General features: G+C 33.5%; 1 protein-coding gene across 2 annotated transcripts in view; it reads right to left on the bottom strand.

Annotated features, from left to right (window-relative positions):
- LOC139085616 (putative uncharacterized protein DDB_G0286901) overlaps positions 1-26,623 on the bottom strand; it is a 197,964-nt gene that overhangs the window by 118,640 nt on the left and 52,701 nt on the right. The window contains exons 2-4 of one of the 2 annotated variants that reach the window (XM_070633706.1): positions 20,058-20,357; positions 19,313-20,000; positions 17,702-17,955 (exon numbers count right to left, since the gene is read on the bottom strand). In XM_070633706.1, the coding sequence (XP_070489807.1) occupies positions 17,702-17,955; positions 19,313-19,992 (934 nt within the window). In that variant the 5' untranslated portion in view covers positions 19,993-20,000; positions 20,058-20,357. Of the gene's footprint in view, positions 1-17,701; positions 17,956-19,312; positions 20,358-26,623 lie in introns of both variants that reach the window. The other variant, XM_070633707.1, reaches the window with a different exon arrangement.

A 26,623-nucleotide genomic window follows, 5' to 3' on the forward strand; every position in this document is an offset into this window, starting at 1 on the left:
GTTCTGGATGTGTCGTCTTTGAAAAAGATTCATGAACAAGTTAATTTCGGTATATCTTGTTCCTGTCTTAAATAACTTCATCAGAATCCCTGATATTTTGTGTCAATTTCAGGATATCGCATTTCCTGCCTAAGGGCCCTCAACAAGGTTTCTGATAACTCAACATTATTTAAAATATCTCAATTTCAATCCTATATCTAAAACACACTCAGTTCAACCACCATCAAACTACCATCAAGCCACCATCAAGCCACCATCAAGCCACCATCAAGCCACCATCAAACCACCATCAAACCACCATCAAGCCACCATCAAGCCACCATCAAGCCACCATCAAGCAGCCATCAAGCCACCATCAAGCCACCATCAAACCACCATCAAACCACCATCAAGCCACCATCAAGCCACCATCAAGCCACCATCAAGCAGCCATCAAGCCACCATCAAGCCACCATCAAACCACCATCAAACCACCATCAAGCCACCATCAAACCACCATCAAACCACCATCAAACCACCATCAAGCCACCATCAAGCCACCATCAAGCTACCATCAAGCCACCATCAAACCACCATCGAGCCACCATCTCACCAACTCAATCCACCTTACCACTCGGGTTAGCTTAAGCAGTCATTATCATCCCATAAACATATACATATACACAACTTTTCTTTCTTTTTTGTGCTGCTCTGACTTAACAGATCCATTGATTTACGGCCTGCGAAAATGAGAAATGGAAAATTAATTGCGATGTTTAGACAGACAATTTTCCTGAGGCCATTACACAGCGATCTCTTTTTTTTGTATTATTTAATATCTACTTCACAGGAAGTTGTGTCTCGTAGTGATGATGACGATGAATAAGAGGAAGTGCAAAAAATTATACCCAATGTACTCGAAAGCTGTCTCATAACAGAATTTCTTTTTTTCTGAGAAGGATACTAATCTATGGCTATTTCTAGCTTCTTCTTCTTGCTTTTTACGTATTTATGACTTTTTTCTCTTAAATGAGAAATTTGTTATGGCAACTAGTCTGACGTAGGATATTCAATTATTTGACTCTAAAGATGATATATACTTTTAGGTAGAAGAGATTGGATTTTTTGGGGCGAAATGGAAGGGATTCAGTAGTTTTTGTTACTGGAAATTGAGTAGGCTGTTGACTTTTTGTCGTTGGGTGGAACTTATTGGGTTTTTAGTGCGTAAATGTAGGCATATGTCAATCAATAAATTTGGATGTTGATGGAAATTTGACTGGAAAATTGTATTTTGTTGTACGTCATTGCTACCCAACTATGTTAATAAGGATTACTTAGGAACCATGTTTTTACAGCCAAAAAGCATGTTCTTAACAGTGTTAAGAGCTTGATCTACCTAAATGTACATGTGAGGCATCCAGATGAGCTTGCTCTGCTTATTATGCTTTTGGGAGCTCTTTCTTGCCTACTAGGGAAGGATACAGGAGCTAGAGCTGGCTTAACCTACAGCTGGTTAAACAAATGATCAGAAAACAAGGAACTTACATCCTTGGCTGGTACGCACTCTTCAATTTATTCCAAAACAGGGAGAACGAGTGATGTTCCATATAAATTCAAGGATAAATGAGGACTTTTGACATTTACACATAATTACGTTCAGGTTTCGCCAGGTTAAGGATACATAACTTAAGACATTTCCTTAACTTTTTCCTTACGGAGTGCCATTGTACTTCAGGACATTATACATAGCACACTCAGTCTCTTTGCTACCAAACAGAACTGAAGCAAATAAACTCATGCACATAAAACATCTCAAGACTAATTCAAAATAAGGAAGTGAGGATTTCCAGCAATAAAAAAATAATCATCATGTCCATCTCGTCTCCCCTCCAGGAAGTAATAAATTTAAAATTTGCTCTACAAATTCATCATCAATTTAAACAATTCTTCATATTAAAGATGTAGATAGGAATCAACTAAACAAGATTAAAAGTACTTCCGCGTTGCCGTGTCTGCACATTGAAAATCAATTTTGTTGGGAGTTACTCGTAGATGAAAGTGATGGAAAAATTGTTTTTCCTGTCACTTGATGAAAAAAAAATACAATACGGAAAAGCGTCGGAGAAAGAAAAACAAAGGAAAAATTACACAGCACCAGCCATGCAAAGGAGGAAATTGAACGACATAGAAAAATGATTTTTAATGAATTTCTCACCCTCAACATCCAACATTATGAAAATGAAAAACATGGAAACGAAGTGCAAAAAAACCATTTTTACATTTTTCCAATACAGAAGTTAATTAAAAATTTAATTAGCTCGATATGGGGAGGATGCGGTACGGCTACACAGTTGAGGGAGAGGCAAAAGAAGTTCTCGGAAATTAAACTTTTTTTAATTGAAATTAAAGCTCTTTGAAATGTATTGTTTTACAATGTCGATTTTAATTAAAAATTGAATTCATGCACCTGATATTCATTGGAATGAAATTATGTTTTTTTTTTTCTCCTACCCGCTCTGTCTGGACGTCACAATTTTGTGCATTATGTGTACTTTATTATTAGCAACGAAAATATTCATTTTTTTAGGGTTATTCGTGATATTGGAGAGATGACTAACTAGTTTGTAATTTAATAATTTTATTACAGATTTGGATCTCGATTTTGAGCAATTTGAGATCCTTGAATTACCTAGGAAATGTGTTATTTAAAGGAACAATTTAATTATTATAAGCTTATTAGTGTAAAGTTCAAAATTATCGAGAAACAAGAATAATTAGACTGTTTGTGTCGTAATTATTCTGATGATTACGTAGGAATTCATAGAATTTTATTGTTAGGATCTTTATTTTAAAAGTTATACCTAAGTATCCAATTATGACTATTTATGGAAATTGCACGAGGATGTTCAAAGAATTTATAGAAAAAAGCTGTTGACAGAGAACTTACTGTATGTTTTTATTGGAAATTGGCAAGTGGAAGTCAGTGATAAGGTCAGTTTCAGGTGATATCTGAGGGAGGTCATGAATCTCAATTGACCAGTGTCATACAAGTCCATTACGAAGTAAGAAAGTAAGTATGAAAATGGTTTGTTTACTTTTAATTAATTAGTTTTTCATTTCAGCTAGTAACAAGGATGCAACCCAAAAATATTTGAGGATGTACTCATGTGTAAAAATATGTCTTTTGCAAAAAATAATCCACATTCATTCCACAAAGCAACAACATTAAGGTGTGCCGTTTCAACCCAAGCGAGTCAAGCCCGTGTCCTCCAAAAGAAAGGATAAACATCTAGACAGGTACCTCAATCTGTCAGTCAATTTATTTATGTTAGTTCTCTTGACATTATCCATGCGTATATACACATTCATCATATTCACATAGTAACAAAATACAAGCCACAAAACTGATAATCCAAATCTCAAAAAGCCACCGTTCTCATTGCCTTTGAATGTTCAATTTTAAATCCCTAACCATGTCATTGCAAGACCACAGATATTTCCACCCAACAATAATTTTCCATAAGTGTCCTTACGACTGACTCACACAAAAAAGCATACTCAATTAAAAAATGCGGCTTTGTAATGGAACATAGCAGCATAAAAGGAACGTCGTCAGCACAAATATAAAAGGGAGAAAACAAAAGAAGTAAATTTCTTTATTTTCATGCAGCACAAAAAAAGAAAAAACTTATAATTAGTAACAGTATGCGGCTGCTTCAACGCATAAGTGGCTGTTTCCTACGCTTTTCATACTTTCCACTTGTTCCGGTAAATTTAATTTTATATGCTTATAGTATGTGTATACACACTGTGATGTAATGAAAAAAAAAATGAGGAAAATTTACATACACAGGAGCATAAAAAAGACTGAGACTCAAAAGAAACAACAGCATAAAATAAAAAATGCGGGAGAGACTTTCACTTTCATTTCCTGCTCAGCATGAAAAGGCATAACATAGAGGATGGCAGAAATTTTCATGTCATAAAAGGAATTTTTTTACTCACTTCATACTTCTACAGTACATTTTTAACATTACTTATGTTATGTGCTATTATTATGGTGAAGCAAAAACATCATCTTCATTGCCATGCATGCGTATATCATATAAAATGATTTCAGCAATGCTTTATACTTTCTGTGAGATCAAAATTCTCTCCTTTTTTTGATTTTGTGTGAGATGAACGTGTTTGAGCTGCAATTTAACTTATTTCTATCTAGTTGACATTATTGCTGACTGGAAGAGTTGGAACTGTCAAGAGGGAGTAAGATATGATGGGAGGGAATTTTGAAGTTTCAGCAATTTTGAAGCTTAAGGTAGGTGTGTTGCAATGTGAAGTTGCTTAGTGGCAATTCAGGGATGATCTTCAAATGCTAACTGAGTAGATCAGAATGTAATTGGTCGACGATATATTTACTTAATTTCTGGACCCATGCTCTAACTTGGAGCTTAGGTAAGTGCAAAAGCTTTTTCATCTGACTCTATAGCTGACCACAGTCGACCCTATGTCTAGGAAGGAACTTGACAATTGCTGAATTTGCCATAATCTGTCAAGATCATTACTTGACATAAGGTCTACTAATTGCAGTCTGTTTCACTCGGATTGCTTGGTATTCAGATAGATTCAGAAGCTTTATAACACTTTTTAGACTCAAAATAGGATGAAACATGGATATAAGCTTGGTACCTCGATGATACCCGATGGAACTCATGGATATGCTCACTAAATTGAGAATACTCAGTCATAATGATTGATTTTTCTCGTAAGGATGCTCATTTAGATGAGTATGCTCAGACAATGAAGAGTAAGAAAAGATCTAATGTAAAATTCTCAAGCACCAAGTTCAAAACCCCCAAAAAATGCGCTCTAGTCACCCTCAAGCTTCAGCAGTTCAATACGTTTATCACATAAGCATGCAAAATTCTTACATTTTTGGCTTGATAAAAGCATATTTAATATATTATGTTATTTTTTCGAAACACATTTAAAAAGGCAAAAGGAAAAAAAAATATCTTTATGTTTATAATGTAAAGTTTGTGTGTATATCATGTAAAGCGACATAAGTAAAGTAGAGAAAAAAAAGATAAAACATAGAATATGAGGGTAGACTTACAGTTATAAATAAATATTATTTCTTTCGTGTCTTGTTTAATGCTATAAAGCTAAAAGAAGAGATTTCTAAATGGGATAATATAGCATCCATAAAATATATTTTTATATGATACCCGACATCGTCGACGACTAGTATTTTTTTTTACTATTGCCACGCTTCCTCTTAACTTCGTTTTTGCTGTTTTTGCTTCACACCCTTGTTATATCCTATGTACATGCATGTATCTCATAAAATTTCACAATCATCTTCCCTTATATTCATTCATATGCCTAAATAATGTAGACACTACCAAGTTCGAAATATAGGATGAAAAGAAAATCTTAACATAATATTTTCATGTAGAAATATGTGCTTTTGAAAGCAACTACAAGCTTAAATGAGTGTATGGCGAAACATTCATAGAGTTGAGAGATAGATGAAAGAGTTTAAGTTTTTGTAGATTTCTTTTGAAAAAGAAAAAGAAGGAAGAGATGAAATTGAGGGGAAATGGATGAGTATGAAAATTATCTTTATTGGGAATTTTGATGTTGGAGCCGCTTTTGAGCTTTATTTTAAGCTTTTTTGGGGGTGTTGAGTGTTCTTTTGAGCTTAGTTAAGTGTTTGGTGTGTGTATGAATGGCTGACGCTTACTACGTGCAATATTTAAGGCAAAAGAAGTTCTAAATTCATGAAATATGCCAAGACAACCTATAACAGATACGGAAAGGCATCTAAAAATTCAAATTTTCATATTCATCATCTGCTTATGTCCATTAAGCTACTTGAATCATTTTTTGTCCCATTTCCTACTTCATCAACATTTCATCATGCAATTTCAACAGTTCCCATCCCCAACACACTTCCAAAAAAAAGTCCATGTACTTCAGTATTTTACGATCCACTTTATCAACTATCTGATCTTGGCACACGCTGAATAGTTTGCTAAAAAAATTGATTTTCCAAGCAGAAATCCTGCTGTCAAATTTCTACAAAGTCTAAATCATCAGTTTTTACTACTGAGATTTTTATCAATGAGATTGGATAATTTCCATCTCTAGAATTTTTATGCCTTGACATGAAGCTTTTGGAGTTTAGTTTTTTTAGAGATCATCATGATTTATGCAGGATTTTTTATGATTTGGGACTGCTTGAGAATTTTTTGAGGATTAATTGAAAATTTTATTCAATTTTCTGATAAAGTTTGAGGATGGCTTGCTAGATTGATCAATTTAAGGCTTAATATGGGTGATTTCTGGTGAATCATTGAGTAGCTGAGGAGTTATTGGACGCTGTATGAAGCTCGAGTAGAAGAAAATGCGATTACTCGCATGGGGTCGTCCCTATGATGAATATGCCCATTGTCTATTACGGTTATTGGCTATTTCTGTCTAATTACTAACTGTTCCACTCGGAAAATCGACTTAAAGCTCTCAAGAACTCTTTGTATGATTCAGGTCTGCATCCAGACGTCTAAATCATTAACTATCATTTTAGTCAACTCCAGCAAAAGATAAAATGCTTTAAAAACTACACAACATCAGATTTTCCAGCTAAAAGAACTTCCCCCAGTCATCTTAAGATTCAAAATTGATTCCATGTTTGTATGTTAACATATTTTTGCATCAAGTGAATGAATAACCCTAAAGAACATTAGAATTGTTTATTTAAAGCCTGTCAAAACTTTATCTACATCCCCAACTATCTACATGAGCCAAATATTATGTTCTTATAGGGAAAAAAGTTTTCCTTAAAAATACAAAACTTCTTCTTTATCTTCCTCCATCCTTTTCCTTATGAAGCTTACTTCTATTTCCATATTTATTTATGCCCAATAAAAATATGCATGGACACGATTGAAACATTTTCCTTGTAAGAAGATAAATCAATCATTTTCGTCCTACATAATAAAAGTTATTTTAGTCATTATTGCTCTGACTATATCCGTACTATTATTATTAGACATGACATGGTATGAAAAATAATTTTGAAAAAATTTTTAGTTCTTTTTTCTCATGAATATGTATAAAAGATGATAATCTGGGTCAATTGGATATAATCTGTGTGCATCTATCTGAGTATAATCACAAAGCGGATAGCATGTCAAACTTTATTGAGATCGAATTAATTTAGTAGTTCAATTCTCAAATTATTGGAAATATTCTGAATAATAACACATTAATTCCAGTTCATATCAGCTTCATTAAGAATATGCTTCAATTATGTCGAACACATAAAAGTGGGTGAGAATTTCTTTGCCTTGTAGATGTGCTCATAACTATAATGATTATGTATAGCGAGTAGACATCTCCCCACAGTTCAGAATCAATACATAGTGAAATTATGAAATGCAAAGGAATGAGAGAAACTAAAGCTTCATTTAAGCATGAAATATATAATAAGTAATTAGAAAGTTTTGGCAGAGTGAAGTCATTAATGAATCATTAAGCACTTCCTCCGTTTTGTGCGAATATAAAAAATTTTTGCTGCGCTTCTCATCTATAATAAGCTTTGTTCAGCAATAAATTTCAATTGCATCAGCTTGCATTAATCCTTAAATTTATTTTATTGCACTATTGCAGAATGAATAAAGAATTTTTTTTAACGTTTCAAAGGCAGTTCTCATTATTATTCTTTACAAACAATCGGAATGAGTTGGGATTGGTGTGAAGTTTGCATTAATTGTGATTAAGTGGAGTCGATAGAGGCAGCATTGCATTTGGTATTGGCAATTGGCAGGCGGAAGGCAGCGATAGAACCAATTATAGGCGACATCTGAGGAAGGCCATGGATCACAGTTGATCTGTATGGCCAGCGAAGTAAGTAAGTAAGTGGATGTAGGTTAGAATAATAGTCAAAAATTGAAGTCAACTCGCATTTTACTTAGAAAAACCGACTTGAGTTGACTTTAGTCCATATAAAGCTGACTTCAAGCTCTGGGAATAGTCTCAAGTCTGACAGGAGCTCTAGACGGATTTGAGGGATATTTCATTAATACACAGCTATGCAGTTTGGTTCATGTGACTCCCGACTATGCAAAAAAATGGAAATATACAAAATAAGGTCTGAAATGTCTAGAGCAGTCCCAAATCTCTTGTTTTTTTTCCATTTATCATATAGATTGCAACATTTCGGAATTATTGAGATAGAGACGGCAGGCATCCTCTTGTAGGTGGTCTCTAAGTGGTCACTGATATGGTTTGCAAACTCTGGACTAACATATCGAGCTTAGACATCAATAAAACCCACGTATCTTGCCACATTCTCACAAATTGATGATCTGCACGTTTTCTAATGGTTGCTTAACTACTCGACCATAGAAATCATATTCTCGCTTTAGCAAGTCAGCTTCCATGAAATCTCGATTCTTCCAAATCCCACCATTCTCCAGCACTACTTATAATCATGCATAAAATGCACAACACATGTTGATATGAAGTTATTCAGAACAAATTTCACAGCAGTCAAAATTTAAGTATGACTGCAATGAAAAGAACTTTTCATATTGCTATAATTAACCTCGCGATATGACTCATGTATCATTCTTTATTGTTATCTTTTGTACGTTTCATATTTTTTTATTTTTGTAGTTTTAGTTACTGAAAAGAAGTAAAAAATAAAATAAACTTTTCATTCTCATTTCTCCGTTTCTCTCTCACGCTCAACCAAAACTAATTGTAGTGAATGAATGTAAAATAAACTGCAATATTGCATGAGCTGAAGCGGTTTTCACCAACTACCAACATCATGTCTGCATGAAACATAATTTATATGCTTTAATGGCTTGCACGGTGTATGAGATATTTTCAACTGTCCTTAATTCCATAATAGATTACATTTCTCGTCTTTAATTCATATCATGCACTACATATCGTCGGAATCAAACACACAAGTCAAGACTTTGGCATGCTAAGCAGAGTCTTAATTGATGAAAATTAGAAATTAAAGTCACTGTAATGTCATTAACACTTTAATACAATAAGTTCAGATAAGGCTATTCAAATGCCAAGGTCATAAAATCCCATAACCCAGCAGCAATATTTATTATCATACACGCCTACACACATTTATAACATAGATTACATCCACGAGTCCATTAAAATTGTCTCCTATCATCCGTTTTTGTGCTGGACATTTTTTTTTTTCGTTATTTCTCCCATTTTTATATGTTTGTCCTGATATATCATCAGATAAAAATTATGTTTATGTCACACTTCATATATTTCTGCTTGCATGTCCATATCCATATAAAACTTTATGATCGTTGACGCAATAAAAATGACATTATGGAAAATAAAATGATGTTATACAGTGCTAAAAATGCTTTGAGCATTGAGGAGAGAAAAAAGCTTCAAAACACAAAAATTATGCTTAATGTTAGCAATAAATATATTTTTTTTAGCAGGTATAGACGGTTATACTATAAATGGAATTTTGATCGTTGAAATTAAAATTCAATTAGTGGGCAGTAAGGCATTTTTGATGATGGATATGATTGCTACTTTTGGGAATAAATTGAGGTATTAAGACTAATATTCAATTTTTTTGAGGTTATATTGCACGGTGGTTCATGTAGAAAAAGAATCAAATTTGGATATCTGGAATTTGAGATCTTCGGTATTGAATTCTGCATTCATTTTATAGCTTTTAATAGTTTTTTTTTCAATTATTTTGTAAAGCACGAGTTAAACAAGGCGTAGACTAGTCAAATGGATGTCTAGCTTTAAACAAGACATTTGTGGAATTTCCATGACATGTCAAGTTCACCACTAGGCACATAATCGACTTATCCGGCTTGTTCCTCTCCAGAAGGCCTTAGCAAGACTCAGACACTCATTTGAAAAATGTACAATAGAACAGCGAATTGTAAATTGAGCTTCTGAGCCTTACCATAGTCCCCAAGCCTAGATCAGCGACTTATGGTAAAATATAAATCATTTCAAGCAATTTGAAGCTCAAAAAAGCCCTTTTCAGAAACCTTCCACACATCCTCAAGTCATATTTCATCTTGCAGAGCAAACCAATAAATCCAACTAAATTCTCCAAATCTGTCACCAGGTAGCTAACAATTCTGATCAATTTTTCACCTCCAACATTCGAGCGTCCACAACGTTTTCGATGCAAACAAAGCAACACACAACACAAAGCACTGTTCAGAAAAGCTCACAAAGCTATAAATGATAACATGACAACAAACATGATAAAAAAGGATGAATCCGTACGTATGATGAACATTTATGTGTGTATCTTTATAGAAGCATCGCGTACATACACACACACAAAAAAATTATGATTCATGTTCATTTATATATTTAATCCATCCTCCATCATTTGTTATATCATTTTTTAATTACAATCATTGAACAGTCATTGTTGTTGTTGTTATTCCGCCACCCAACCAGATGCTTTGTTCTGGTACGGATGGCATACAATCACGTAAAATAATAAAATAAAAAATATTACATTAAGTACATTAAAATAAAAAATCTGTGTCATGCTGTGTGCATCAAAGGTTGAATAGACAAACCATTTTGAGTGGAGCTTTCGTTTAACGACTTTATGTTTCTGTTGTGCTTCCTCTCTTTTTTTTTGTGTGCTGTATATTTTTATATCTGTTGTCGTGTGTATGTGGATAAAAATACAAATCTGTACATTTGAAAGTATATATTTTTATGACAAGTATGGATTTTCGATCAATGTCCTCCGCAAAAAAAAAAAATAAAGACAGATAGGACGAAAGACATTAAATCATGGGATGTGATTTTTCTTTTTATTTTCAGACTTACTCGTGTGTCTTTAACCGTATAGACACATCTGTGTTGAAGGTTCTATAATGTCGGCTTCTTCATAAATTGATATTGATGAAAAATTTGAGTTATTTTTATGTGAGAGGATTAGATGGGTGATATTTGTGGATTTATACAGATTGATTTTGGTCATTTATAGTGAAAGGTGATTTTTTTAAGGAAATCTGGGATTAATATTCTAAATTGAGTCGATTATTTAGTTTTATTGAGGTATGGTGTTGCTTATGGATAGATAAAAATTGTTGTTAAGGTAAAGACTTGCCCGGAAGGCACTAGATGTATGAATGTCCGAAAATTCTGCCCCAAACTCACGTAACTGTGGCTTTAGGTAAGATTTTCCAAATTATCGGAAATTTATACGCCGTGTGCTATCCGGGCTATAGTTTTTTAGTCGAATACGAACATTCTTAGCTTGAATGTCTCTCTGTAGCATGACAAAGTTCTAAATCAGGACTTATACCTCAAAATCTGATTAGTTAACCTCTCTAGTCCTAAACTTAAGATCACTGTATCAGTATTACAACTGAGGAACTAAAAAAGAGTTCATTAACAAGAACATTTGACCAGCAAGTTCCTAGAACACCCAAAAATTGAAGCTCAACAACACAAAAGTCAACAAAACCCATCAACACATCAGAACCACCAATATTTCCACAACCATACTTCCAATATCTGTTGAAGTAAGATAAAGAAAAGCAATTTTTCCACTTGCTATCATCCACGTAAGCACACCATGTATTCTAGGAAGAGATATATCCTGATGTATCTCAATTCCTCACTAAATGACAAACCGATTTTTATGGTCCCTGTCATACACTCGCTTTGGTGCTTAAAGTGTGATTCCGAATCATCAGCAAAATTTCTTCGTCTTTTACTTTTTTTGGTGAAAAGCTCTCCACAATGAGTTTCGTTGTCTACACACTTTTTTTTTGTGCCTTGTTCGTACAACAAACATGAAAATTGTCCTATGTCAGCTGATTTTTACTATGTTCAAACGTAAAATGTGTGGATTCTTGTTCTTTTTTTCATCATCATCATCTCGACAAGTTTCGTGATAAGGCAAAATTGTAAAGCAGAAAAAATGAAAAACAGGGCCATTAAGGACGCCAAAAAATTGAAGATGATGTTAGGGTGAGGAACAAAAAAGTTTCATCGACAGACACATGCTTATTATTTATCATCTTTTCGATCGTTAGTTTCAACAACACACACAAAAATAGAGGGATGAAAAAAATATACATGACACATAAGATGTGCTGTAACTGAGATGTAAGGGGAGAAAAATTCATAACAAGCTCAATAAAGTTTTTTTTCTTCTTATTTCATTTCGCTTTTATTTATGAACCGTCCTTTGGCTCCATTAACTTCAATAGATGTAATTGGAATTGACTTGAAGGAAAAATGGGCATAAAGTTTTGTATTTTATCGGATGAGATGATGTTAAGGAGTGAGTGGAGTGCCAAAATATGTTGTTTGTTGAGATTGCGATGAAGGTAGTTGAAGGTTTAAGGCGCATTTATTGATAAGATGGAGAATTTTTATTGAAAATTAGATATTCAAGGCACATGCAGAGATAACGCGAAAGATCTGGCTTCAGACTGATAAAGCTCTGGCTTAAAGTCAATTTAAGTGGCATCTGGCAAAAGACCAGATTCATCAGCCAAACTGAAACCAATTTTTGTGCCATTTCTAGGTCATGCACCTTTTATGAAAGCAGTCCCGAGCAGACAATGAGCTTGCACATGAATATACTCATTCAATATTAGAGCATACTCATGAAAATTGGGAAGTCTTGCAATAAATTCGATTTTAAATTAAGACAGCACATTCAAGGTATCTTTAAAGAGTCGTACATAAGCTTATTCCATTGTAAAATGTGATATTTCGATCCTTAAGCCTGCATTCGAGTCTCATGATGAGCAAATGAGACATGAGTCAATTTCAAGCCTGTCCTAATACTCCTTACAGCTTAAACTAGACCTAATTAAAATTTTTCTACAAAATTTTAGCAAAATCAGGTCACAAGCCAACCTCAAGTATCTCAAAACTGCTCATAGTCCTAAACTTAAGATAACCAAAACAATTCACAGCAAAATAACTTATTAATCTCATTTAAATCATATCCAAAATGATGATTAAGCCACTTTTATCGAACCACAAGGAGAAAAAAAAAGAAAATAAGCTAAAAAGTTCCAAATGAAGAAGTTCGACATTCGATATATGTTGTATTAGCATAATGTATGTTAATGCCTTTTTATATTGAAAGAGTTTTTTTTTCTCTCAAAATGTTATAAACAAGTAAAAAAAGAAGCCATTATGATGATGGTGGGGTAGATGGAATGTATGATAATGCTATTACTGTTACTTATAACAATTTTATTCCTATACATGGTCACATATGCTGTGGCAATTAAGAAATCCAAGGATCATATTTTCTCGCCTTGCCTCTTATAAATTCTTGATATATGTGCCTCTCATGTATAGATATTACAGCACCGAGTAATGCTTCAATCATTATATTTAGCATATTACATGAAACAGTGATTAATGAGCATGAAAAAGAGTTTTTTTAACAACAATTTTTGACGAAATAATCCGAAAAAAAAAGTTTGTGTAACTTAATGAACATGTAATGAGCTACAAGAAATTCCTAATTACCGGTAACGAGAATTTTTGAGACATTTTTTTGAGTAAAAAATAAATTATTTTAAGCCATAAAAAATACGAACATTTTATGTCTCATTGAAGAAATTGTTATGCCTGAAGGAGTTCATGAATAACATTTTTTTTGGCAATTAAAAAATTTTCCAATCAATTTCCATTTGTGACTCATTAATCAGCAAAATGGCTTTTTATGATGATGATTAATTGCTTAGAAATTATTTAATATAAAATTTTATTTTTGGAACAATTTTGAGAATTTCTTTTTTGTGGATTATTAATAAAATTTTGAGGATCAGCTGTGGAATTCCAATTGAATTGGTTTAGATTATATGAAAAATATTGAGGAGCTAGCTTTGAATAATTACGATAGTAAAAGTTTGTGTGTTAAGCTTATAAATTGCAATTTAAGCTTAATTAGGAAATCTATCAAAAGTTATTAAAACTTGTCAAGTTTTTCGCTTAAATTTAGCAACAAAGTTATATAAGATAAACTTTGATTCGATGTGTTAAAGTACAGAATATTGAACATCAACAGGACATGACTCTGAATGCATGTTCAAACTGATTTCTGAAGTGCCTTTATGGAGTAATCGGCAAGGAGATTGATTCAAGTTTAGTACAGTGTTGATATCTTGCCTTTGACTTTAAAAAAGGCAAACTTTGCAAAGGCAATGAAAAGGCAAAGTTTCTCAAAAAAGAATCTTTCAAAGGCAGAACAAAGGCAAAGGCAATTTTTTCTGCCTTTGCAAAGGCAAAATCTTCGCAAAGTCAAAGGCAATGCCTTTAATTTTTCCAAAAAAATTGAATTTTTGACAAATATAAAAATGGAAAAAATTTCAAAATTACATAAAATGATAGTTTTCAATGTTACCTTATGTTTCCAATAGCTAAGGCACAAAAAAATCCGTTTTTTAAAAAATTGCCTGCCTTTGCAAAGATTTGCCTTTGCCTTTGACTTTGCCTTGCAAAGGCAGAAAAAAATTGCCTTTACCTTTTTCTGCCTTTGAAAAAGGCAAAATCTTTGCAAAGGCAAAGGCAAAGCCTTTTTCAAAGGCAATTCATATCAACACTGGTTTAGTATGACAATTTAAAGGAATTCTTTACAAGTTTGGCGCTTTTCTTAATATTTTCTTAGAGTAGCGCAAGTTGGACATTTAGTTGAATTTTACTAATTTCAGTTCCTCGCTAGAGTCACGAAGGCTCGAGGCTACATTTTTGCATTTTTTACACCGTTTTCACTTTCGGGATTTAAGCTTTAATATATAGAAACAAATATCTTTTGTTCCCCAGAATTAGAAGCAAATAGCAAGCTTTACACATCATCCATGATGCAGTTTTAATTATTCTAAGTGCATTACAGTTTATTACATCTATAATCTGCTAATTGCTGTTTAAAATTCTACGGAAATTCCAACTATTAAATCAATACAAAAGTTATTGAAACTTTCATCAGTTAGTTAATAAATTTTCCAATCAATTGCCAATCAGAATTGACTTTTCAAGTTGAAACTTAAATACAAATTGAAAAAGTTAGTTATGTTCATGAATAACTTGATGAAAAAAATCCCCCAACCATCGCTAATCTACCTCCATCCCTTTTAACTTGTATTACAAACTAGCAAATTTTCATGTTTAGTGATGCAAAGCATTTTCAACTCATGCATCAATATTCCATCACTCGACAAAAAATCATAAATATTTTCCAGCATCAAAAATTGAAACTTGATTGAAACTTTTCATCCAAAATCACATCACACAACATAAAAATATTTTTTTGCTACATAAAGAGGAGAAAAACTTGATTTATTACTGATTCAAGACATTAAACTATCGCATTCAGATCTTAAAATGCAATATAAAAGTTATCGAAAAATCTGATTTTGAAGAAAATACAATTTTCTTTCCTTCGCAGAGAAAAAACATTTTTTTCTCGTGTTTGCATCTCTATGAATAGAATTGGGGGGCATTGATCAATGATGTATAAAGTGAAATGGTGCAATTAGCAAGCGACACATGGCCGCAAACAAAAAGTCTCAAACTGGACATTTCATGGCAAGTTGCATAAAGGTCATGACAAGTTCTCTGAGTGGACAGTTTGACATAATGTCAAGTTTCAAACTAGAACCTACGTTAGACCAACGACGTTCCTTAAAATACTTGATTAAGTCGATCTTAGGCCTAGTTAATAACTAGACATTATGTCAATTTGTCCACTCGGGTTTCACTAATTTCAAGCTTGTAACTAAACATATGTTCGACTAATCACTGTCGGTTCCAATCAGGTGCATTGTTTTAGTCTCTTCAGCTTGGTATTTAACGCTTAACACTTACAACGCTTATCACTATGCTTTATTATTATAGCACATTGCTAAGTTGTCGAATGAACGATAAGACGCAAAGTTGCCTTGACTCAAGCCCTTACGGCATCGTGGACCGTAACGGTGGATTCCGATTCACTTTTATAGCAACAAATACGGCTTGCCGAATTCGAGCTACAAGCTTTAAAAGTTCCTAATTCCCTCCCAAACCCAAAACATCATAAGTAAACAACCCCTCCATCAAGAACTACGCGACGTTTTAAAATGAAAAGCTATGAAAAACTTTCTTTGTGTTACTTCTTTTGCTTTTTAAAGTGACTGAAAGTTTTCAGTATAAAATGTAATTTTCTTTTTTCTTGAAAACTTTATTTCATTTAAGTATAATCGTCGCAAATGAGTCTGGGATTCTGTTCTTATTTTTCGAGAATTCGACATACACAAGACAAAACTTTAATGTTAATTTATTTAGTTATTTTCAGTGTAAATAGTAACACATGTTGGGTGAGTCTTATCATTTTGAATTACTAACTTTATAATTAAAAGATGTTAATGGACTTCAACTTTTTGACATCAACTTGTAACTTTATAACAAAAAAGATTGTTTGTATGCCTGTGGGTCACAATTAGTTCGTAGTAAATAGTTGTTGAATTTTTTATGATTTACATGGTTTTATGTCTGTCAATTTAATGGGGCTATTTAGGCTGTTGTGAATTTTTCAATAGACATGGAGATAAGATGCTGTTGTTTTGGATTGATTTATTGGATTTTACCGGACTATTAGGTAAGTAGATGCTGGCCCGGAAGGCACATGATGTTGAAATGGGTAAACATTCAGCCCTAAGCCAGCGAGCGAGGTTAGATACGATGAAATCTAGAGTCAAGTCAGTCATGTGTACTTTTTGGGATCTGTTCGATGCAGTGTGTTTCATGGGCTTTTCGAGTAGTCCCCTGGATACACCCCTTTATCCTAGAGCCCACATTATCCTACCCTGACGTCCCAAATCCATTGAGATGCCCAAATATTGGCAATTGGCAGGCGGAAGCCGGCGACAGAACCAGTTATAGGCGACATCTGCGTGAGGCCATGGATCACAGTTGATCTGTACGGCCAGCAAAGTAAGTAAGTACATTCCAAATCCCTCAACAAATCTTCAATCTCTGACATTCCTAAGAACAACAATATCCCCAACATTTCAAAGAAAATCTTGACACAAAATGCCCCCAAAACTCACCGCATTAAACAACTTTTCAATTTCAGACATGTATGAGATATTCAGCATTTTTTTGGCCACAGTTCAAAGTTCATTTAAAATTGTAATTTCAATTTTGACATTATACATGCCTAAAAATCTTGTAATATAACTAGAAAATTATTCCCAAAGAACCGCATTCAATTTCAACTTATTCCATTCTCGGACTCGATGCTCGTGTTATTTTCCTTCTTTATGACAAATCCTACATACTCATTGAAACGTAAAATCGTGTCACACTCACACATTCGGTGGAGAGGAAACAACATTTTCAATATTAGTAGAGGACATAATAGTACACAAAAAAAAAAAAAATACATGAATGAATGTATGTTTTATGTATTTATGTATGTCACTTGAATGGTGGCATGAAGGAAAAAAAAAAACCGAAACTTTTCCAATTCACTTTTTTTCTATTCAAATTTCTTATTTTATCGTTCTGACTGAAAGAACACGAGTGAGACTATGAAGGAATAAGTTATATAAGGAGAGCAAAAGCAAAAAAAATGGTGCAAAACTTTTTCAATTTACTCAGTTAATGGGACATCATTTAGTATAAAAAGAGGAAATAAATCGACTTGAATAAATCATACCTGTTTCACTGTTCATTGTATTCCTAGGTCTTGGTGGAGGTCGAGGTGGTAGACGTGGTGGCCTATCATCATCTGTTGTATCATCACCAATTTTTATAGCATTTTCAGTACTATCACTGTAAATATCCATCCTATCCATAGCATTTGAATATTTAATGTCATCCTGATTGCCTTTTACTTCAGTCTCATTATTGAGAGATGATGTCCCTGAGCGTTTTGGGGAGCACAATCGTTGCTGATTATCTAAATTGTTTCTGTTTAGGTAACGAGGCACACAGAAAAAAAAAGGTGAAAATTAATTTAAAAATCAATTTACAAAGGAAGTGAGTGAGATGGAGAGAGAGAGCAACAAAATTGAGAATGGTGAGTGAAACATTTAATTTTTATTCTTTTACGTCAGTGCTTTTGATTGTCTTTTTTATGTTAATGGTAGAGTATTAAAAGGAATTGAATTTTGAAACAGCTCTTGAAAATTATTTGGATTGGAGATGAAACATGAATTGAAATTTGTGTAAGAATTGTTGAAATATTCCAGATGGGCATGACACTGACTTGATGCTGCATTCGGTTGAAATCCGGCACTATACCAGATCCACCCCGGTCTTGTGCCGGATTTTGAATCGAATAACCGATTGTTCATGATGTAGGGCTTGTTTAAGAGCTATTTAGATCATTAATTACCGGATTTAGGTTAATCGCATGAAGGTACGTCAGACCATTGTACTCAGTACGCCTCTAGTTTAAAATGGGATCAGAACCAATTCTTTGATGACATTACTGCCTGTATCCTACAAAGGGAGGCTATTAGAAGCGTTTCAAGTGCAATTATCGGATCGGTATTGCAATAATCAGGTACCGAAGTACTAAATAATTTGGTCACCGATCCACTTCGACCCTCTAAAATGCCCTGAAATACACCCCTGATGCGTCATGAAAACATTATAGCCAACAAACTTATTGATCCTCAACAGAGCTTATTTTTAAAAATAGACTTTTTGACACAACTTTTTAAAACCAGTTGGCCCCCATCAAAATATATTCCATAATCATTTTTGTACGTAAATATAATTTTGTGCTTAATAAAGTTTTATGCCGACGTGCAAAAATCATCATCAAGCTCACAAAATGGCCCTTTTATAGCTTCCTTAATGGAAATTATTATGACTATCTACTGGAAATTTCATATGCAAATAGGATTCATCAGAAATTGTGTACAATGTAGAACATATCCGAGTATTGATAAATCATGCAGCAAAACACAAAATCAAATTTCATTTCGATAGCTTTGAGTCATTCAACATCCATAAAATGTCATCAATTGATAGCAAAAAAAAAAAAAAAATTGTCATAAAACACGACAACCTGTGACATGGAATGAGAACATTTTATATGCTTCAACTGGTCAAAAACTAATTGACATAAATTGTTCTACTTCCGTTCATCTAACCATTAAATTTCCATGACAACTTCAATTTTAAAAATCAGAACTAAAAGCTCTCACAGAATTGAAACTTTTTCAATTATCCTTGCACCATCTCAATTGAATTTAAATTGGAAAATTCTCAATAATTAATTTAGAAACAAAGAAGCAGGAAATGAAAAACTACTCACAAGTGTCTCTTTGATGCACGACAAGTAGAGGTAATCATACCCGAACTACTCATACCACTACCATCCTCTGTTCCACTTGGATTATTTTCATCACATGATATAATTCTTGAACTTCGTCCACTTTGTAAGCTATGTTGCTCGGACGATTGCCTTTGATGATGATGATGCTGTACATGTCCCGGACATTCACATGACACATTTGGTATGTTTAAAGTTTGTGATGCCATACTTATGTTTGATGTTGGAACATAATGAATCATATTGCTGCATCCACTTTGGCTGCTATCATTAGTAGGACTAACAGGTTGATTGCATTCACTGTTTGTGGAACTGTTGTTGTATATTAAATTACCATCTTGCTGTTGCTGTTGCTGTGATGGTTGTTGTTGGTTTGTTTGATGATGATGGCTTATATAGCTATTTGGATGCATGTGTTGATTCAAGTGGTTAAAATGGTTATGATGATGAGTATATGGTCCATTAGGAACAACATTAGACGACGATGAAAAATTGCTACTATGATGATGATGATGATGCATACATTCATGTTCACATGGTGATGACGTTCCTTGATGAAATTGCTGATGTTGCTGTTGAAGTACTTCAAGACGCGATAAACGATTATTACCGCATCCGAGATATCCTATCGTTTCAATTGTTGATGCATCTGTCGACGTCATTTTCTATACTGATAAACTTTTTTTTATTATTTTCTTGAAGTTTCACTTCTCGGTTTGATGCTTACTGCTGTGCAATGTCAATTTTCAACTTCAATTATCTCAATCAAGTCTCTTTTTTTTCGCTTTTTATGCGTTTATTTGCAGTTGAAGTTAAAATATAGGCAGGCAGATATAAATTACGAAAGAGTCAATAATCTAAAAAATGCGGTTTCCGGCAGTTGAAAAATCATCGTCATCATCGTCAGCTTCATCTTGTTCTCTTTTCGTTTACTCAACGAGACATTTATGGACTTGAATTTTAAAATGATTCAGTAGTCATTTTTTTTTAACTTGTGTGCCTTTTTTCCACTGTGGTTTACAGAGATCTGCCAAAAAAAAGAGAATAAATGAGATTGGATGATATGGGGAGCATAAAAAAGTTAATTTAAATATCATTGTTTGCTTGTTTGTTCATGTTCTTTGAGGTGAAATTGTCAGATTTTTTGGAAATTGACTGATAATCAGCATTGGGCAATTCCTGTCGAATCATGGTCTTATGTGGTGTAAACTGATGTAAATTGGAACGATTTCGGGAAGCATAAAACGTAGAAATGGTTAAAAATCCGGCTCTAGCTCAACGTGACTCTAACCTACGTCAGAATTGATGAAATTCAGTGTCAGACCAGAGTTAAGTTGGATTGGAGCTGGATTTTCGGGCATTTAAACACCGTGTGCTTTCTGAAGCTTTTCTCATATTTAGCTACCCACCCAATAGGCACTTATTGATGAATTCTCATCACAGTGACAATAGGAAAGAATATTAAGACCCAAAAGACAGAAAATTGGGAAAAACTACCAAATTTACCAGTTTTCTGCCTGCAATATGTTCTGATCAGGTTGGTTTGACCTGGATTGGAACCCAAATGAAAGCTATTCAGTATATCCAGGATTATGATCGAGTGGACAGCTATACAATTAAATTAGTCAAAAGAGAGCTAACATCTGGTTACTGACAAGCTCTAAAGGGGTTTTGATCACTAGAGATGGTTTAAAATACAGTTAAAACACCCTATTGATCAAATTATCCAGAACATAACATGAAAGTCTTCAAAAAATTCATCACAAGGAACAATTCTCATTCCCGGAAAATGCAATGAAATTATTTTTTTGATGCAAATTGGAACAACCAAAAAAACACACATCTCATTCACTCTGATAATACCCAAAAGATAATTTCTGAAGATGAAAAAGAATTGAATTATGTCAATGCAAAGTTTTCATTCAATTGTAGTAAAAAAATTTTTGGCATCCACTTGGCCCCCATCTCTCTCTCTGTTTCAATTGTGCATGCATATGATACATAAAAGTTCATGAACATTTTGCACTAAAAGACTTTTTTTTACTGTTCCTCATTCTCGACGTTAAATGAACATTACACAGAACAAAAAAAAAAATCAACAATAGAAAGACACATTCTGCCTGCATCTGAAGGGGCATTGCATCGCAGTGAGTGAGACAAAGAATGAGAGATAAAAAAAATGAAATGTCGAGTGAAAGAACAAAAGGAAAAAAAAAATATTAAAAGCAGGAAATTGAAAAAAATTACAAAAGTCCTCGTGTTATTGATCGAGGGATTTAAGCGCATTTTTGTCCCAGCGATCAGTCATTGATTAACAAGTCACTTCCAGACATAAAACACAAGATCCAGTAAGATCCAGGTCACTTCCAGACCTAAAAACCAAGATCCAGTAAGATCCAGATCACTTCCAGACCTAAAAACCAAGATCCAGTAAGATCCAGGTCACTTCCAGACCTAAAAACCCAGATCCAGTAAGATCCAAGTCACTTCCAGATCTTAAAAACAAGATCCATATAAAACTTCCACAAATTCAAGAACTTCATCATTTAACGGATTTTTATAATTCAAATCTCATAACGGTCAAAAAAAATTGTTCAGTAAACACTGTAAAAACATCGACAAACATTGAAAAACACTGTAAAACAATGAAAAAACGTGTTGTTGTTTTTGTTGTTGTTGTATTTGAAAATGAAAAACTGTTAATTATAGTATTTATGCGTTGATTTGAAACTTCTTAATGACCGATAACCCAATAACTTGATAGAACGAAGCTATTAAAACAAACCGGAGCTCTTTACGATGTCTAGTTTTCGAGATCTCGCGTTCCAGCCGACCGAACAGCCGCACGAACAGCCGAACGAACGAACAAAGTGCATTATTAAGCTACCTTTTTGAAAACAAGTTTCAAAAATGCGCTAAAAATGCAAATTCTCGCTTATTCTTTTTTTGTTCGTACTGTAAAAGTGCACCCGAAATAAAAATATTGCATGTGGTAAAGCTGTGCTACATTTCTTTTTTTTTTATTCAATTTTCTCTACTATTCCGAGATATTTTTTCAGTTATTGCTTTAAAATCTGTTTAACAAGAAGCCTATTCATGAGAGAAAAATTCCCCTTTGCGACACGACAGACAGATACCGTACCAGTGAAGGAGAAAGATGTGCTTTATTTCAAATGCAGCTGAGGATGAGACACATGAAAATGGAATGAATAGCAGGCAAAAAAATATATATATTTATGAAAAAAAGAAGAAGGAACATTAAGTTGCATGGATAGGAATGAGGAAGTGAGAGCACATCGTTTTGGATCACATCCAAAAATTGTCTAAAATTGAATTTTTAGCAGATTATTTGAAGCAATAATTGATTTTTATAGAACACATATTTTTCGTCTTGTAAAAGAGACTCGTGACTTGGACAGAATGAAAAAGATTTGCTTTTGCATGTGAAGCTCAAATCAAGTGCTTGCAAGAATCTTTCTGAGTGCTTTTGTCAGATTTATTTGATTTGGAAGTGCTGTGATTATTTAACGAGTTTTGGGAATTTGAAAATTGGGAAGAATTTGTGAGAATTTCTGGGAAATTGAAGGCTTTTTACTTTTAGAGACTTCCATTTGGTTTAGTGAATTCAATTTTCAAGGATGCTTCATTTGGTGTTACTGGAGAGCTTTAGAGAAGCTTTTAAAGCTCTATGTGAGCCTTTTTCATTTGAGACACTTAAATATTCAATTTAAAATTGGCAAAAATGTGTCTTTTGTCCAAAATAAGCAGCAACTTACTCTGAAGTGATGAAAATGCACTTTTTACACAACCTCCAAGTCATTCGGCACCAAAAACCCACAACAAAGAACAAAAAATTCTTTAAAAATTTTAAAATTCCTTCCAGCTTCAGTTTTAAGTTCAATAACACCGATCAATAATTACAGCATCCAGAAATACAGCAAAAATGTGCATTACTCACACACAAAAAAAAAATAATAAATTCTACAGCCATATCAGCAGAAAATAAAGTAAAGAATTTTTTTCAGTCCCGTTAACGATGTGCTAGCAGTTAATGTGATGGATGGAATTGTCTATCATCTTCTTTTAAAGTTTTACCGCATTTGATGGATATTCACAGCAGTTTGCAGTTCATCAAATTATTCAATCATCAAATTGATGGGTGAAAGATGAGTGGAGAGAAGACAGAATATGAAGCAACAGAAGGAATAAGGTGCCTATAATCATGTTATCAGATTGCCTTCATTTAATGTAAATATTTTATGAGCAAAGCTCTATGTGCAATCAATCTCTTCCTTTATCGTATGATTTTCGTGAATTTCTTTTATCGTGCTTATAGTCTGCATTTAATGGAAGGCCATTATTTTCAACTCATGGTTTTTAAAAATGTAACAGCTTAACAGAATAAAAGGTTTTGTTTTAAAAGATAATTTCCAATGTGGCTTTCGGTTCTGAGAAAAATGAAAACCCTCGTTTGAATCAATAAAACAATTTAATTTTCTCATTTCTATTTTTGGTACATGATTTTCCTATAATTCAGTTTTGATTGATTTTAAAGATAAAGGCTATTTCGTATTGATCTTGATCTTGAGAATTCTACTAGATTTAGATAAGCAAAAGACATCACTGAAAGGATGCTGCTGATAGAAAAAAATACACTTAATATTGGTCATTGCCGAATGATAAACAACGATTGAACAAGATTCAGATCCTATGTTAGGGAGGACATGGATCATAATTGAATTGAACGGCCAACTAAGTAACAAAACAGGAAAATGTCATTTGTTAATGTTGCCTTAACTTGGACTTGAATTGAAATCAACCTTAAAATTAAGGAAATAGGGAAGGAGTGAATTGCTTAAATAGTTGTTCAGCATGCCAAGGAAGATTTCAGTATTGAGAGAGAAATACAGTTTGTCGCATCGTCATTGGTTGGAATAAAAGATTCAAAAAGCTACTTGATGCAAAATAGTGAAAAAAGAATGTCAGCATAACGTGCGGACAATGAATTTGAACAAACTACGTGAATCTATCACCAATAACAGAATGAGATGGAAAGCTTTTGCTCGTAACCTAAGCTCTAAATAGGAAAATGGCTCAAGTAAGTATGTAATTAAGTAAATTCTCAAGAAAGGTTTGGTTTCCCTGATATACAAGGTAACATCGCATGGGTTCACGAATCAACCAGACTCAGATTGCGCTCCCACTTTACTCCTTCATGCTCAACAACCAACCATCAAAAAACCCATTTAAAGAGTTCATGACAAAGCGGAAAAACAAGAAGAAGAAAAAAATTTCCAATTTTCATATGTTCATCATCTCTGCTACATCGTTATCGTACTGATTGCATCATATGAATTCATCAGCAATATCTTTCCATTTCAATCTATCGCACATTCATTCATATCGAATTCATTTTTCCACTTCTCTTCCTTCGTTCATTATTATTATGTATTTCTTTCTTTTTTTTTTCGCCGTTCATTGTTCGATAAGATTCGTCTTCCTTTACACAAAGAAATCGGTGTATACAGAAGATATGAAGCTTCTTTTGATGATGTGTAATCGAGAAAAAATTGCACAGAACAAAAAATAAGATAAAAGAAAAGAAAATGAAGAGACAAAAGGACGAGAACAAAATAAACTCATCATACCATTGTTCACCGTTTGTTCGATTTTTCGCTAACAACATAACACACATATACACACACACATACACACACACACACAAGAGTCCATAATACTATGTAATATAGTTATCGATATTTATCTGTCGTTCAATTTGATGAAGGTTTAGCATTTTCAGACATGGTAATAAAACTCAAACAACATCTACTTGATGATCGCATGACTATCCACATCACATGTAAAGCTTTTTTAAGTTATAAAGAGGATATTGATTTAGGAATATAAGGGAAAGTAGAAAAAAATTGAATGTTTTAAGGGCTTTCTTTGTTTAGGGTACAATTGAAATGAAATTATGTAAAAATAGAATATTTCATGTTGGGTGAAATTTTTGAGTATTAAGAAGGAGGAACTTAAGTAAATTCCAAGAAGAGTTGATTTGAGCACGTGCATGTAAATTGGGTGGACTTTTGAAGGTTAAAACAAAGCACGTTGAATAGGTGAATGAAATTTGATAAATCTGCAATTTAAGGAGTAACAGAAAGGCATCATAGATACGTGGCTATTACCCTAACTGACAAAGAGCATACTCTGAGTGTACTCAATTTTGTGGGCATTCTCATTTGTATGAAAAAAGGATTAGCTGCTTCCAGAGCTCGAAGTCGACTCGAATTTTGTATGGAAAAATCGACTAAAGTCGTCTCAACTTCATATAACAATCGAGTCGACTTCGAGCTCTAGTAGCTATTGTAGAAACTACACAGGTGCCCATCAAGCGGTTACAACATCGTAACCCTCCAACCTCCCCCGAAAAAAGCGTAATAAGTGAACAGCCCCATATATAAATTACAATTATAATTAGAGTGTCAAACTTGAGTCAAACTGCTTCAGGGCATTCATCTTTGATACTGAACAACACAAATCAACCAGACATAAATATTGGAAAAATGTCACTTTTAGAACCGACCTCTTTTTGATTAATTTTTTGTTTGATAAATTATATGGAAGGATATTGCCAAATTAATTGAGTATTTACGCCTATTAAGTCAGTATTTTAGCCTGAAGAGGTATCACTCCCAAAAGACACAAATGAAAAGAGTTTCATCTCTACTCAGTTAATGGTTATTCAGGTGGATTCAATTTGGTGTTATTTGAGCATTAATAAATGTGTCTTTGATGGAGTCTTAAGGTAGACTTGATGAAAATACTATCATATAAGTTGCTCAGAACTGTAATTTTGACTCAACTAGTTTGAGCTTCAGTTTAAGGTATCCAGGTACCGATGCTTAGCCATGACTAGGTAAAGGCAAAATTCACTGCCTATGCAAAGAATCCTACCCACCACTGTTCAATCCCTGTTATAGATTTTTAACTTTTATAGCAATAAGTGACAATTCTATTAGAATCCAAACAGAGCATTCAAGAATTCCACAAGCTCCCTTTTCCATTTTATACTTTAAAGAGCTTTCCCAGCCAGAAAAAAAAGATTCACTTATCAATTTCTATGTTGCATCAACTTATTCACTAGACTAGAAATAAAAAAACCCCACAAAGATAAATTTTGAATAAATTTGTGCAACAGAATAAAAAATTGTCTTTTGGTTCCGCTCATCATCACACGACATCTGTCTGGATGTTTACAAAAAATAGAGCAGCACCAACAAAAAAAGAATC

Source organism: Chironomus tepperi, unplaced genomic scaffold, assembly GCF_022539635.2.
Source record: "Chironomus tepperi strain 1889 unplaced genomic scaffold, CSIRO-AGI_Ctep_v1 contig_74, whole genome shotgun sequence".
NCBI classification, from domain to species: domain Eukaryota; kingdom Metazoa; phylum Arthropoda; class Insecta; order Diptera; family Chironomidae; genus Chironomus; species Chironomus tepperi.